Source organism: Ambystoma mexicanum, chromosome 11, assembly GCF_040938575.1.
Source record: "Ambystoma mexicanum isolate Mex_15411 chromosome 11, UKY_AmexF1_1, whole genome shotgun sequence".
Taxonomy (NCBI): domain Eukaryota; kingdom Metazoa; phylum Chordata; class Amphibia; order Caudata; family Ambystomatidae; genus Ambystoma; species Ambystoma mexicanum.
The window spans coordinates 847357712-847372438 of record NC_090934.1 but is presented as its reverse complement, the minus strand read 5'-3'; the positions used below and the strand labels follow the sequence as shown (position 1 = coordinate 847372438).

General features: G+C 45.0%; 1 protein-coding gene across 2 annotated transcripts in view; it reads right to left on the bottom strand.

Annotated features, from left to right (window-relative positions):
- Nucleotides 1-2996: 2996 nt before the first annotated feature.
- Nucleotides 2997-14727, bottom strand: part of LOC138503811 (E3 ubiquitin-protein ligase TRIM56-like) — a 48174-nt gene continuing 36443 nt past the window's right edge. For both annotated transcript variants that reach the window (XM_069623825.1, XM_069623826.1), the window contains one exon: nucleotides 2997-6406. In XM_069623825.1, coding sequence (XP_069479926.1) covers nucleotides 4331-6385 — 2055 coding nt within the window. In that variant the 5' untranslated portion in view covers nucleotides 6386-6406 and the 3' untranslated portion in view covers nucleotides 2997-4330. The remainder of the gene's footprint in view (nucleotides 6407-14727) is intronic.

Here is a 14727-nt window from a genome sequence, read left to right as displayed (position 1 = left end):
TGTGTGTGTGGAAACTTAGAGCATAGAATGTTATGGGCGACTGACCGGGCGCCGTGATGTGTTTCAGTTGGCAACAGCCGACTGAAGAAACAAGATGTCAGGTAAGAAGACATCAAAGCCAATCACTAACTGAGGACCCCCCTTGGAGAGTTCCTTTCAGGGTTCTTATCCCTTTTAAGATGCCGGGAGGGCATCTACATATGTTGGGGTGTCACCACTGAGCATTTGTTTGTCAAATCTCACCTAGTGGCGAGCCATCGGCACAGAACACATGTGTGACTGGGCCACAGGCTGTAGTTGTGCCATGATTAAATATGAGAGGACCTGACATAGATTAGAAGACTTGACTGACCGTCCAATGGACAAGATAACAGTTGCACAACGAACGAGAACAGCCAGGATTTTCTGTGTAACACACCAGTGGGTTTAGGTGATGATACAGGGGCTAAATAATTGTATTCACGCCTACCAGTGAGTTATCTCTATGGTCAAGTCGCAATTCAGACGTGACAAGGAAAATGCAACGAAGCACCTTAATGACAGGGTATAGGATACACACTCCAAGTGTAGGGAGGGTGTATATGTCGTTAAGGACGCATCCCCCAAATATGGAATAACTCTATAAGTTTTGTATAAGGCGTGTCTTGCCTCCCAGGTCACAGAGGTGAGGTGATTGGCCAGGAAAAGAACGTGGGCTTCTCACCTTAGAGTTTCCGCAATGCACCAAATCCCTAGGGTGGAAAAATAAGCTTTACAAGTGAAGCGTTAGTCCTTTAAGCCTGACCTTGGCACTCCAGGGCATTTTTCTGCCACTTGGAGTCAGAGAAGGAGGATAGAAGGTGCATGAAATGGAACAGCATTTTTGGTGTGCATTTCTCTTCTGACTTTAAAGGGCACACACTTTTACCCTAATCCACCAGTTTTTTTGCACCTGCTAAAAGTAGACGGATTCCACAAGAATCCATTATAAATGCCAGCGGCAAAGCATTATTTAAAGTTGGCATTTACATCTTTTGCAGATCGTAAGTGCCAATGGGTAGTTCCCTGCACTCAATTAACACTTGGTACAAAATGACCCTGTAATTAGGGCGTAGACTTTCATAAAGTCATGTGCGAAAGAAATTCTTTGCCACCAATTGCAGTGATCATGGCAATTATCATTGGTACAATTACAGGGTGTGGCCTGGATTCATATTGGTTTTGCACATAGTTATGCCACAGTCAATTTATTAAGAAATGAATTTTCTGAATAAATGGCATGAAGAATCCCACATCGTCATCTTCCAAGTGCATCCGATTGAAAAGTGGCGAAAAACAATGTTTCAGTGACCTTTTCCAATCTGCCAGATTTTTGTGCATTTGCCAGACGGAGCTGGGGAGCGTGCTAGACATACCTTGCCGGCCTCCATTTCATGCTGCGCCAGACAAAAGCAGCTGCCTTTCCGCCAGCGTGGATTTTAAATACTAGCGGTAATGCTGTGGATTACTATGGAATCTGCCTAAAATAACAAACTGGAAAAAAAGCAAGCGGGTCCGAAGGGGAATCCCTTGTCATTCCCTCCCATATTCATAAACTGTGGGAGGCATTTACAGTTTACCACCAGTGAAATGCAAACGTGAACAGTAAAGAGGATGTCAACTATGTTTTACTCTTCACCACTAAGTCGCAGAAAAAGTAGAAATTGCATGGAGGGGAACTTCTGCCCTTAAGTAAAAATGCAAGTGGTCCCCTCCATGCAATTTGTGTTTGAAATGAGTATAGCACCCAGACTGCGGTCAGTGGGGTGTCATTTTATAAAAATCATAAAATGCACTGGAGAGTACGAGAATATTTGCACTTAAGTGAAAAGGGTCCCTTCAATTATTTCCTCATTTGTATTCGAAAGAGCAAAAGAAATGTGTAGAAACAGGTAAAGTTGCCTTTTACACCTTTATTTTACACTTCTGAATACAAATGAGTGTAAATGCCTGTCACAGTTAAGGCTTGTGGCTTGCATTTAGAAAGGATTCCAATGGAATCCTACTGTTTTTGCAAGGTGGAAAAAAAAACAGGCGGTTCCCATCAGAATCCATCGGTTTACCGCCCGCTTGAAAATGTCATGCTGGCGGTAAACCAGATTAATTCTCTGGGTGGAGAAGAAGCAGGAAAGCAGGAAATGGGGCAGACAAGTAAAGTCCACCACCATCGCCTGGCACATCATGCAAAATCCCCTGCATTGCTAAATGGCGGTAAATGTAGCGGTAACCATTAGGGCTACTATTTACCGATGCAGGGTCTAGAGAACGAGTTGTATTGTGAGTCTTTCTGATTTATCATTGCACTGTTTGCCATCTCCTGTATCCTGAGAAAATCAGGAGCTGGCAAAGGCTGTGAGGGTATCATGCTCAACTCTACGCTCTTCGTCAATCGCAACGCAGAGTATGATGAAAGAGGGATCATGTTGCACCTGCATGCACCTGTCTGCACCTATTGGTAGCTAGGTGCTCCAAGGGCAGATGTGAATGGTTGTTGCGAGCCTGTAACAGATAACAGAGTAAAGCACAACAGTCTTATTTCTCCAAATGAAAAAAAAGATTTACAAATTGGAAATGTCTGTGTTAGACTGAGAGACTTAATGCTAAGTAGGTAATGGAAGGTAAGTATCTCAAAATGTAACTGGCGCGCCACCCAGCCTCTTTCGTAAGGGGGCACACTCACTCAATTCTCCTTTCCATCCCAGTCCTGTTTTATTTTTTTCCAGTGCATTTATTGGGCAAGCACTCTGTTCTACGTGTGCCTTCAGCAGAGGAACTTCAAAAAGTTTCAATACCTAACGGGTAGCCTTGAGTAGGCACGTTGGATCTTTTTTTTCGTACTGGACTACAAAACAATGCCAACAAGAGGTGTGTTCAAAGGATAGAGCCAATTAGGAGCTCTGTTCTGGGCATACCTTCATTTGTGACCCCTCCCCTTTCTTTTGAGTTTCCCCAGCTATGAGTTCCGGGTCACCAAAGACTTATTTATTTCACATTTATTACAGCACACAAAACCCTGAGGTATCTAGGCGCCAGTTACAGAAAGTGCATACTTAGGACATAGTAGTTACATATATACCGACTGGGAAAGCTCATCATGATGCGGGGAGCTACATCAGATAGCATACAATGGTCATAGTTGGTAGAAATATGACGACTGTGAAAGCTACTACTCATGTTACAGGGAGCTACATCAGAATGCATACATTAGTCATAGTGGGTACACAATGCAGACTAGGGGAGCTGCTCATGTTGCGGGGAGCTACAGCAGAATGACTACAAAAGTCATAGTGGGTACACATAAGCAGGCTGGTGGAGCCAATCCTGCTACGGGAAGCTGTGACAGATTACATACGGTGGTCAAGGAGAATACAAATAAACAGACTGAAAACGCACTCCTAATGTTATGGAGATCCGTATCAGGTAGCTTGCGTAAGGCAACGATCGTAAGCATATAGTTACAAGAGTAGGTGGATATGAATACACAGACTAGCAGAAGCCTCGAGTTGCGGGGTGGCTGCTTGGGGTGGCTGCTTAGGGTGTATATATTGTGATGACAGAGACGGTGTGAGTGTAGGAGTTGGCAATGCCGCACCTCGGATTATGGAAGGCTATAACGTGCGTGCATGTGTCATAGGCGAGCAGATAGGTGCATTATGCAGATGGCTAGTGAAGTAAACTAAGGACATGGATCAAGGCAGCAAAGAAACAGGGTGAAAAGGGGTAATAACAGTATATCGATTGTGCTAAAAAGCCAAAACCTGCGTACAAGCACCTGCAGTGTTAGAAGGGCAGGGAGGCCGCAGACATGATATTTAACAATTATGGACAATATTGGCAGGAGAATGAAGGTGATGAGAGTGGGCATCTGAATGTTGGTCTTTTCCCCCACTTATATTCCATTCTGTTCCCCCCTTAAAAACCTTTGTAAATCCAAATACATTTCTTCTTTTGGGCAATGGACTATTGATTGTAGGATGATAACTGGAGGCTTGCAATCATATTGTTTCCAAGTATATTTAAAAATAGTCAATTCAAATATGCCAAGGAGCAAGAAAAAGAACATTATTTTCAACAAATGTTTCTCAGTCCAATGTTTTCCGAACCCTCAACTAGCCTTTTGAGCAAGTTTGAAGGTATACAAAAAATGGTTTTTCATTTCAGAGGTCACAAGATGATGCTTTTGGATTTTTGGAAAAAAGTTACTGCTCCTATCATCAAACTATCTTTAAATATGTTCTTGGGTTTTAGAAGGATGTGAATTGGGATTGTATGTGGGCCGGAAGCTTCTGGTTATTATCTACCTTTGTGCAAGTCACCAGATTACTATTGGAAACTCATAATACCGGACATAATTGTCTTGATGAACCAGGACGAGGCGGCCATTGCTGTCAATCACAATCATGCGGGGGTTGCTTTGCCCTGGTTCTATTCTTAGCACCACCTGACCATCCTCTCCATCTTCTGAAAACTTGATCACTCTGCCCTTGTCAATTACAAAAATGTGATTGCTGCTGTCCAGGCAGAGGCTGAAAGGTCGGCTAAATGGAGAGTTGGAGGAGTCCAAGGTGTTTATGACAGCACCAGACCTTTCAAAGATCACAATCTCATGTTTTGCCACATCGCAGACAATGAAATCTTCATGGCTGTTTATGGCAATAAAAAGGAATTTTGTGCCTTGGTATCCTTGAGGTTTGAGTCGTTCGAGACACTGACCTTTTGTGTTGTAGAGAGAGACAGAGCATAGTGTTCCCTCACTGACTGCCACATACTGTGAACCGTAGGATGCTATGGCATATTGGGGGTCATCTTGGAGACTGCGGAGCTTCAGCTTGTGAAGGAAACTGCCTCCCAGGGTCATGAAAATTAGATAATTTTCGGCAGAGCAGGCCAGTGTGTTTCCACATACAGTGATGCTGCAGGGGGACAGGTCATCGTCTTCCAGAGTAATTGTTCGGCGGAGGTCACCGCTCATTGAGAAACGTTTGATGTCCTTGTTCCCTTGGTCAACCAGCAGGATGCCTCCAGCTCCAGGGAAGGCAGCAATGCCTGTGATCTTTGAGATGTACTCGTCGTCATCTTGTGCTAGATCAAAGGTGCTGACTAAGTTTAGCGATTCACATTCAGATGTTTCCGACTGTGAGTCTTCTAGTTGGAGATCCTTGAATCGTTCTTCCATAGGCTGGTACCCACTGGCTTTTGGACTACCAGAAGCCCCTTTTGAAACCAGAGAACATGTTGCGGAATCTGCTACAGAACATGCTTCCATTTTCATTTCATCTGTGTGCATTTGCCCAGGAAACATTAGTTTGAAAAATTGTATTTGAGGCAGGATTGTCGTCCCGCCTAGGACCAGCTCTGGGATTCTGGCCGTCAGATTCTGTGGAGAAAAAGACTGAAGTTTCTGCATTCTCTCCCGCATTGTTTCCTCCATTGACAGGATTTCAGAGTCATTTCCAACATCCATCACCTTCTGGGAGAACTCCTTTGTGCTGACCGCCTGGTCATATTGGTTGTGGAGCTCACCTTTCACTAAATAGAGTGCAGATGATTCCTGCTTTAGGAAATTATCCAGCTCCTTGAAAGCGTCTTCTTTTTGGTTCTGTAGAAGTGCAGTTGCCTCGTCTATGTAGCTGGTAATTCTACCCTTGATGGCCTCTGTTGCCTGCGATAGGGATTCCAATGAACCAGTCACCTCTTTCTTCCACTGTGAAATCCTGCAGATGTTGCTCTCAAGGTCCTTGATCAGCTTGTTCACCTCTGGCTTCTTCTTAATGATGGCATCTGCCATGGACAACACCTGGTGCTGGAAGTGGTCCAACAGGCGGCAGTCCCTACAGATGGGCGCATTGCAGGTCTCACAGAAGAACCGCAGAGGCTCCTGTCTGTGGCCAAGGCAGAATATCTCCTGAAGGGACCTGACCTTTGTATCATGCATCCCATCCAAGAACTCCTTCACATCGACCACCCTGTGGCTGAGGGTTGCACGGGAGCAGCCATGGCCAAGGGCGCAGGACTGGCACAGAAAGTCATGGCAGTCCAGGCAGCGAGAGGTGGCTGGCAGATGTTTCTGGAGAGTAGCACACACACTGCACTCCAGGTCCTTAGTCTGCCTGGGCTGGAAAACCTCCAAGAGGCTGTTGATGAAGAAGTTAGTTTTCAGGTTGTTGGCACCATCATTAACTTCCACCATTACACGGCATTCGGGGCACTGCAGGAATCCGTCGGTGACCATCTGCTCCAGGCATTGTTCGCAGTAGGTGTGTAGGCAAGGTAGGAGCTTTGGGGTGCGGTAGAGTTCGAAGCAGATCTTGCAGCTCAAGTAATCCTCTCGTACAAGGTCAGAGAGAGAGGTGGATTTTTGAGCCATTTGCCACTTGGCAATGGAGACCTGGAAATAAAGATGAAAGGATTTAGGAACAAAACAATCACATTTCACCAGATTAAAACACAAGTCAATAAGCCATGGGATACAGACGAAATGATGCATTCCACTGGCCATTCACACTTCTACTCACTGACTAGTGTACAAGGCCACGTAACGTGTCATGCAGGTGGAGGGGATCCACAGAACAGCCAGTCCAAAGTTTATGAAGTTTATCAACTATTTTATCAGGGATAGAATGTACAGGATGGACTAAAAAACATCCAAAAGGTTGAATGAAAGTAAAGCAGTCTCAATGCAGTATGGGCCAAAGTGCAAGATTCAAATCCAAGGGAGGGTGCAGAGTGATCATTAGCCTCTCATTGTGACTATTACTTGCCCTTTATTAGAATGGGCTTCAGCATTTGTATGTAAAACGTTTATAAACTGAGCTATGTTTTTATGTGTGTTGTGAATAAAATGTAGATAGTGTGTTGTTCTGGAGTCTGTGTATGCAGATCGTGACACACCTGGTGTTTAGTGGGCTGATTAATTCAATAATCAATTTGATGAATGGTGATTTCTTAAAAGAATTGCTTGAAAGAATAGCGTAAATTGACCGTGTTAGTTAAAATATCAATGGCCTCAATGCAAGTTCAGTGGTGTGGTAAAGACGCGGCAGTAACCCGTTACTGTCACATTTGTGACAGTAACGTAATTGCTGCCACTTTTATTGCACTGCTGAATTCAGAGTTTTGACATTAAAGTGAAGGATTTACTTCCAGCAATCTGCTGGAGGTAAATCCCCTACTTTAGCACCAGGAGTAGCAGATTCACTGTGACAGAATTATCTGTAGGTTGTCGGCTACTTGTCAATGTACAAACATAATCACTATTTTCAAGAAGGGGCAGAGAAACAACCCACTGCCTTATTGGCCTATCCGCTATCCCATTGAACAATATCTTACTCAAAACATTGGTGTCTATGTATATATACACCACTAGTGACTCAAATTTCCTTCTTTGGGAACCCCCTGCAAAATGGCGCAAACACTGCCCTGGATCGCCAGGGAGTAGGATGTTCAAAATTGGGCCGGGTTTATTTCAAAAGGTGCTCAAAGCTGTGGTTGGGATGCAAGACATTTGTGCTGAAATCATCACACACCCAAACAATATCAAATTTACATGTTTGCCAAATATTACAAGGCCATGATTACTGCAATAATTTCAAAAGGCATGCTTACATCTTGACCCATGACTCAATAATGTCCATATTAACCATGTCCAGGTTTCAGGATTATAATGTAATGAGACATCAGTTTATTTTGCCTCTGAACTGTTCTAATGCATTTGACATGGAATGTAATGACACTACGTGACAAATTAAATTGATATCTAGAAACTGAAAGGCTTGTAAACCATTTCTTGATTTAGGATTAAAACATGTATTAAACACATTCTAATCTTTAAATCTAAAAAAAAAATCAATATTGCTGTAAACCAATTCTCCTCTCACTCATAGCGTTGGTTAAATGATTGCAAAATAGCACTCTTATTTTAACCTGTGGAGAATTGTTACAATGTAAATCAACCTTTTGGGCCTCATTATAACTTTGCTAGTGCAAAAAGAATGTGCCGGTATTACCGTATACCAGCACATTTCCGCACTGGCAAAGTACAAGTTTGCCGGTGGGGTGGAGGAATTATTCGGCAAAAATAGTCAGTATTACCGCCACTGGGCAAATCTCATCATGGAGTCCTATGGGACTCCATGGAATGGGAATTTACAACCCTAACCGGCACTCGTGATCTGGTGGTAATACTGCCAGACAAAGTGCTGGTAACAGTGTTACCATTTGCCAGTGGCCTGGCAGAATTACTGTTTAATAGCCTCAGCTGCTCCAGATAGTGGAGAATAATCTAGCCAAAGAGGTGGAGAGGGCAGATTAAAAAAAAGCACAGCATGCCTATAGAAAGATGGTGGCGAGAAGGGGAAATTTAACACACTTAGAGTAGACAAAGCAGAAAAACTAATACTGAGATCCAAAAAGGCTTTCTATCAACAGGGATGTAAGGCTGATAACCAATTAGCTAACAGTTTAAGAGCTAAAGCCACTAAGGCTTACATTCAAAGGATAAATAAGGATTTGGGAATATGAAAGCATAGAAGAAGAAGAGCAAAGGAGGAAGGATTTTTGGAACTTCTACCAAAATGTATTCTCAGGGGAGGAGGTGCACAAGGGAGCCTGACAGGGATATTTACATTCCTTAATATTATCTAAGCTATCGGAAGGGAATAGAAAGTGGTTCGATCTACCCATAAGAGCAAAATAAGAGTGCGTAATAAAAGGGTTTAAGCCAGGGAAAGCCCTGGACCAGATGGATTGACAGTGACCTTCTATAAAATGATGTCACTGTTACTGATGCAGCCTTTGACAGCTCTCTTTAACTCTTTCAAAGAAGGTGGACAACTGGCAGAATCCATGATAGAAGCCCATTTAACTTTGGTTCCCAAACCATGAAGGGACCTGTTAAATGTGTCTCTTGTACGCCAATCTCCCTTCTAGATATTAACATAAACATACGCTAAATTAATAAAAGATTGGAAACCCTGATGCAGAGCCCGATTGATCCAGACCAATCTGGGTTTATACAAATAGGGCCACATGCAGTAATATCAGAAGTGTGCTGTTCCAAGTGGACAAGGTCAACAGGGGACCAGATCCCTCCCCGTTGATCACCCTTGATGCCCTTAATGGTAAAAAAGCATAACATGGGGTAGAAGGGATCTTTTTAGGAATGTTCTAGGCAAATTTAGATTCAGCCCATATCTAATAAATATGATCATGGTGAACTACCATGACCCAGTAGAGAGAATAATTATAAATGAAAGCCTCACACAGGCGCTACATTTATTCAGGGAACCGAGACAGGTATGTTTTTTTCCTCACTCCTGTCTGCACTAGTCATGGAGCCATTTGCAGAAAGAATTAGGAGCAACAGGGGCATAGATGGGCATAATAGTAGGGGTCACAGAACATAAAATTGACCTATCTGCAGATGAGGTAATTCTAGCATTGGCAGACGCATTTCAGTCTTTGAAGACAGCTATGATGGAATATCTGGATTCGGGTTCCTCGGGTGATCAGAAGCATTGGTTGGCGATTGAGGGACATAGACTAACATAGATACATTTGATTTATTAATCATCTCAATCCCTGAGCTGCAAAAACAAATATTAAAATAATTTGAGCTCTTTAGATGAGCAGAGAAGTTGGTGACATACTTTAGTATCAATATTACATCAGATTTGGGTAATATTCAACAAGCCAACTCAGACACTTGCAAGGCTATCAAAATGGACCTGGATATGTTGAAGACTATGTGTGTGTTGTGGCGGGCCAGAATGGGCATTCTAAACATTCCAGATTGCTTTTCCAAACATGCTGATAGTGCAACCAAATGAGGCTCTTAGTAAATCCAAGCAAACATCTTTAATTTGGGGCAAATCAAACCCAGGAGAGCAAAAAAATAGCTAATGGCATCTAAAAGGAAAGGTGGACTAGCCTGCCCAGATATATATTTGCGTTCTATGGCATCCCAGATAAAAGTAATGGCAGAATGGATGCTGGCAAAATCTAAGAAACATGGGATATTAACTGAGCAAGCAGTTGCTGGACAAAACCTATGGAAGCGGCCATGGCTTAATAAATGTCAAAGAGATAAATAAGATCACAGGAGGAATTATGAAAGCTTGGGATATGTTCGTATATACGACAACATTGATGTTGTTCCCATCACAGTTTACACCAATACAGGGGAATAGTGAGTTCACACTGACCCCACTAGACAAAGTTTTTGATAAATGGTACAGTTTATTTATTGGTCATTTTTTAGGTGCTCATACAATTAGCAACAAGTGTTTCAAAGCACCCACAGTGCGACAGGGTGGTGAAAGGGGAAGGAAGACAATGAATTACAACAAAGATAAATAATTGAATTAATAGTATAAACAAATAATGAGAATAAGAGGGAGGGGAGACGAACCTCCTATGGCATGTGAGTGTTCAGAACGTGCAGGTGCAGAGGGGAGTGGGTAAGGGATAGGTGCTGTGGTGCTCATGGAGAAGTGCTCGGAGTGAAGTGCTAATAAGAGAAAAACATAAGTGCAACCAGCCGTGGGGAGGGTGGGCCTAAGTTAGTGCAGTAAATAGACAGCGGCTGGGATGAGAGATGTGGGAGGTCGGGGCCCTGAGGATACATAAGGGCCCTGCACATCAGGCACACTACTGTATGATTAGCAGGGAAGAGAGGAGGAGAAGGAAGAGGTAAAGTGAAAGGTCTTGAGGCTTTTTCTGAACTTAAGGAAGTCCCGCACAAGAGGCTATTCCACAGGAGGGAGCCAGCCGAGGAAAGTGATCGACCACCAGCTCTCTGTTTAACAAACCGCTTCACATGCACACATGCAGGGAGTTGGTGCCAGAGGAACGCAGGGGTCTAGAAGGGGAGTATTTGGTCAGGAAACGTTGAAGATAGCATGGTCCCGGCCCAAGATAGCCCTGTGGATGATACAGAGGGATATGAATTTAATCCGTGCTGAGACCGGGAGCCAGTGAAGGCTTTGTAGGGCAGGAACGATGTAGTCCTTGGACTTGAGGCCAAGGATAAGTCTTGCTACCCTATTCTCGGTTAGCTTGAGGGGTCGCAGGGTGGACGAAGGAAGATTAAGGAGGAGGCTATTGCAATAGTCTAGCCTGGAGAGAACTAGAGCACGGCTAATATTGCGTCTCTGGGGGAAGGTGAGGAAGGGTAGAGTTCCTTCGAGAATAAAGAGCTGAAAGTGGGACTTCTTGACAATGGGCCTCATTACGAATGTGGTGGAATGTGCTACCGGCACCGTTGTTACCTCTCTGCCACATTATGAGTTCTGCTTGCTGGTGCTGGACTGCACATGTGGTCTGACCAGGCGTGCAGACCGGCACCCGCAAGCTGAACTCGTGATTGCACCGTTATTAACGGTGCCGGTGCAACCATGCTCCCAACCCCCTTTCTGCCCTATGGGGCAGAATGGGGATCGGACGGCCGGCCATACCGGCACCCGCGAATGGGCAATTACTGGCCCATTCATCTCGTAATGGGCCGGTAATGGCACATTAGCGGGTGCCGGGGCCGGTAGCGAGTTTGGTGGTAGCCGTGCCCTTAATAAGGGCACGGCTACCGCAAACTTAGAATGAGGCCCAATGTCCTGACTACGAGGGATGAAGGAAAGGGCGGAATCGAAGAGGACTGAGATTCCTGGCTTCAGAGGAGGGGGCAGGTGGGGAGCCCATGGAGGAAGGCCAGAGTGAAGGGAAGATGTAGGGTGTAGTGGACCCAATAGGGAGAATCTCTGTTTTGCTGGCATTGAGGCAGAGGTCATTAGCAGTGCACCTGGATACAGAGAGGCAGTCAGGGATGAAGGAAGGTGCAAGGGTGTCAGTGGGAAGTTTGAGGAAGAGTTGTGTGTCATCAGCATAGCACTGGAAGTTGGGGGAGAAGGAGGAAATGAGGCTTGCCAGCAGAGAAAGTTATATGTTGAAGAGCTAGGGCGAAAGAATGGAGCCCTGGGGGAAGCCACAGGTGGAGGAGGAAGTATGGAAGGAGAAAGGGCCCAGAATGTTTTTGAAGGAATGTCAGTTAGGAAGGGGGTAAGCCAGTCCAGTGCCCGCTCCAAGATACCAAGGGTATCATGGAGCCTTTTTATGAGGATGGAATGGTTCACTGTGTCAAATGTAGAAGGAGGATGAAGTCAATGGGTGCAAGAAGTTCTTCATCAGTGTTCAAAAAAGCAGTTTCCGTGGCTCTGGATGCTAGGAATCCAGACTGGTGGTCGTGTAGGCCGCCAATAAGTTCAGTATGAGAGTCGAGTTGGGGGAGGGCCAACTTCTCCAGAAGTTTGACCATGAAGGGGATGATGGAAATTGGCTGGTAGTTGGCTGGGCAGGAAGGGTCTGCAGAGGTTTTTTTTAAGGAGGAGGCACATAAGGGAGTGCATGAGGGAGGATGGGGGCCAGTAGATGGTAGCAGGAGTGGTTGTAGAAATCAGCAAGAGCAGAAGCGAGAGAGGGGATGTTGTGCTTGATGGTTCTGGAAAAGCATGGGGCAACCTGTTTTGGAAGAGACCTCATGGAGTTGACAACTCTGGTGACAGGGGAGACAGGAGCGTAGGAGGAGAAGGAGGATGGAGGAGGGCGAGTGGTGGCGGGGCAGACGGGGAAGGGTTGGAAGTGTGCATGACAAGGCTGTTCAGTATGTCTTGGGCTTTGGAAATGAAGTGAGAGGCGAGTGCATTGCAAAGGGCCTGGCAAGGAGTTGGGGCAGAAGATACAGCCGTGTTGTTGAATGCATTGGACACTCTTGCCTGAATGTGGGCTCTTTTTTTGGAATGGACGGAGAGTCTGTAGTGTCTCTGGATAAATCGGCACACCAGTTTGTCAGAGGGGGAGCTTGAAGTGTGCCACTTCCGTTCAGCAGCCCTGCACTTGAGGTTTTGGTCTGCAAGTTCGGAGTTGTACCAGGTGTTACACTTGGAGGCAGGTTTCAGGGTGTTGGTAATGGACAGATAGAGGCTGCGGAGGGCAGACTCTGTGGTAGAGTGTGTGTTGGATGGGCAAGGGGGAATGAAGGTGGAAGAGAAGGCAGCAGTTGACACTCGTTTCATCGGACGGATGTTCGTTAACGAGGTTGGCAACACTTCATGAGGACTTATCACAGAGCCATAGGGACCAAGATGAGTGGTTAGGAGAGAGTTGTCAGTTGATGGCGTCTAGAGTGTGTTCAGCAGAATGGGTAGGGCCAGAGGGAAGAATGGAGAGGAATAGGGAGGAGCAGAGGTCAGTGAAGAGGGTGATTGCTGTGCAAGGGTAGTCAAGGTGGAAGTTGAAGTCACCTAGTAGTAGGGGGTTGGAGGTTGTAGAGAGTAGGGAGGAACAGAATTCCGCCCACTCGGAGAGGAACAACAAAGAAGTGCCTGGGGGCCAGTAGATGGTAGCAATGGTCAATGTGGTGGAAGGAGAGATGACCAATTTGCATACTAGGCTCTCAAAGGATGAATAGGGCTCAGTGGGTAGGATGGAAGAAGGAATCCACTCTGGGAAGATTAAAGCAACCCCTCCACCAGCACGGTGGAGTCGAGGCTTTGAGGTGATCTTATAGCCTTCGCGTAGGAGTGAGTCAAAGGAAGTAACTTAGCTGGCATTGAACCAAGTTTCAGTGAGTGCAAATATGTCCAGGTCAGTGTCTTTAAGGAGAAGACAGATGTCAGCACAGCGTTTGATGGCTGAGCGAGAGTTGAGGGTAGCCAGGTGGAGAAGATCGCTGCCTCTGAAGGTTTTTTGAGGCAGAGTGTAAGTGCGTTGGGCTTCGGTCAGAAGTGATGGAGCACAGGGGGTAGAAGGGGGAGAGGAAGGGGAAGGAAGGAAATTGATGAGAGTTGGCAGGATCCGGTCAAAGAGAAGGAGGATGGCCTGAGGGCCTTGAACCAGGACTGTGTCTGTGAGGTAGACATTGATGCAGCAGCGAGATGAGAAGAAGCCAGTAAGGAGGACTTCCCACTTGGTGTAGCCACAATGGTGGCTGCAGGACATTTGGTAACTTTTTCTCAAAGGCAACCATAAAAACGTTCATGCAATGCAAACAAGATTTGAAAGAAGCATTCAGGAAGCTACAAGCATGAGGGGGCTCTTTTGGAAATGATACGGTGTAGTTGCATAGGCAAAACATGCAGTGGAATGGGATTACCGGAAAAAAGTGTTGAGGAGTTGAATTATATGATTATGGATGAGATGTGGCACAGAGTAAATAAGATGACGTGGAAAAGTTCCATTTGTGCACAGCATCCAGGAATGCAAGTTAAAGTTATGCATAGGTTGTACTTTACACCTGACAGATGCATGCCATGTCTCGAGAAAAAGGAGATTGGTACTGGAGGGAGTGCAGTGGAAAGGGCCCACTAAGGTATATTTTGTGGTCCTGCCCGAACCTAAGAAAAAAGATCACTAATTAAAGAAGCAACTGGGCCACATATAAGATGGAACCAATAATTATCATTTTAGGGATACCTCGGTAAAGGAGGAAAAAAGATGGGGTCCAGTTAAATCTGTTTCCAAAATGTTTGTAGCAGCAAAGTTAGCAATTGTGATGATGTGAGGCGAGCAAAAGGACCCTATAATAGATAAATAGACAAAAACGATGGGAAATCATAGCAATGAGAAAACTCATGACTGGACTGAGAGATTATACAGGGATATTTAAAGGGGATGTTCTCTCAGAATTGTTCATTGTCCCAATGGATGGGGCATGTATTTTTT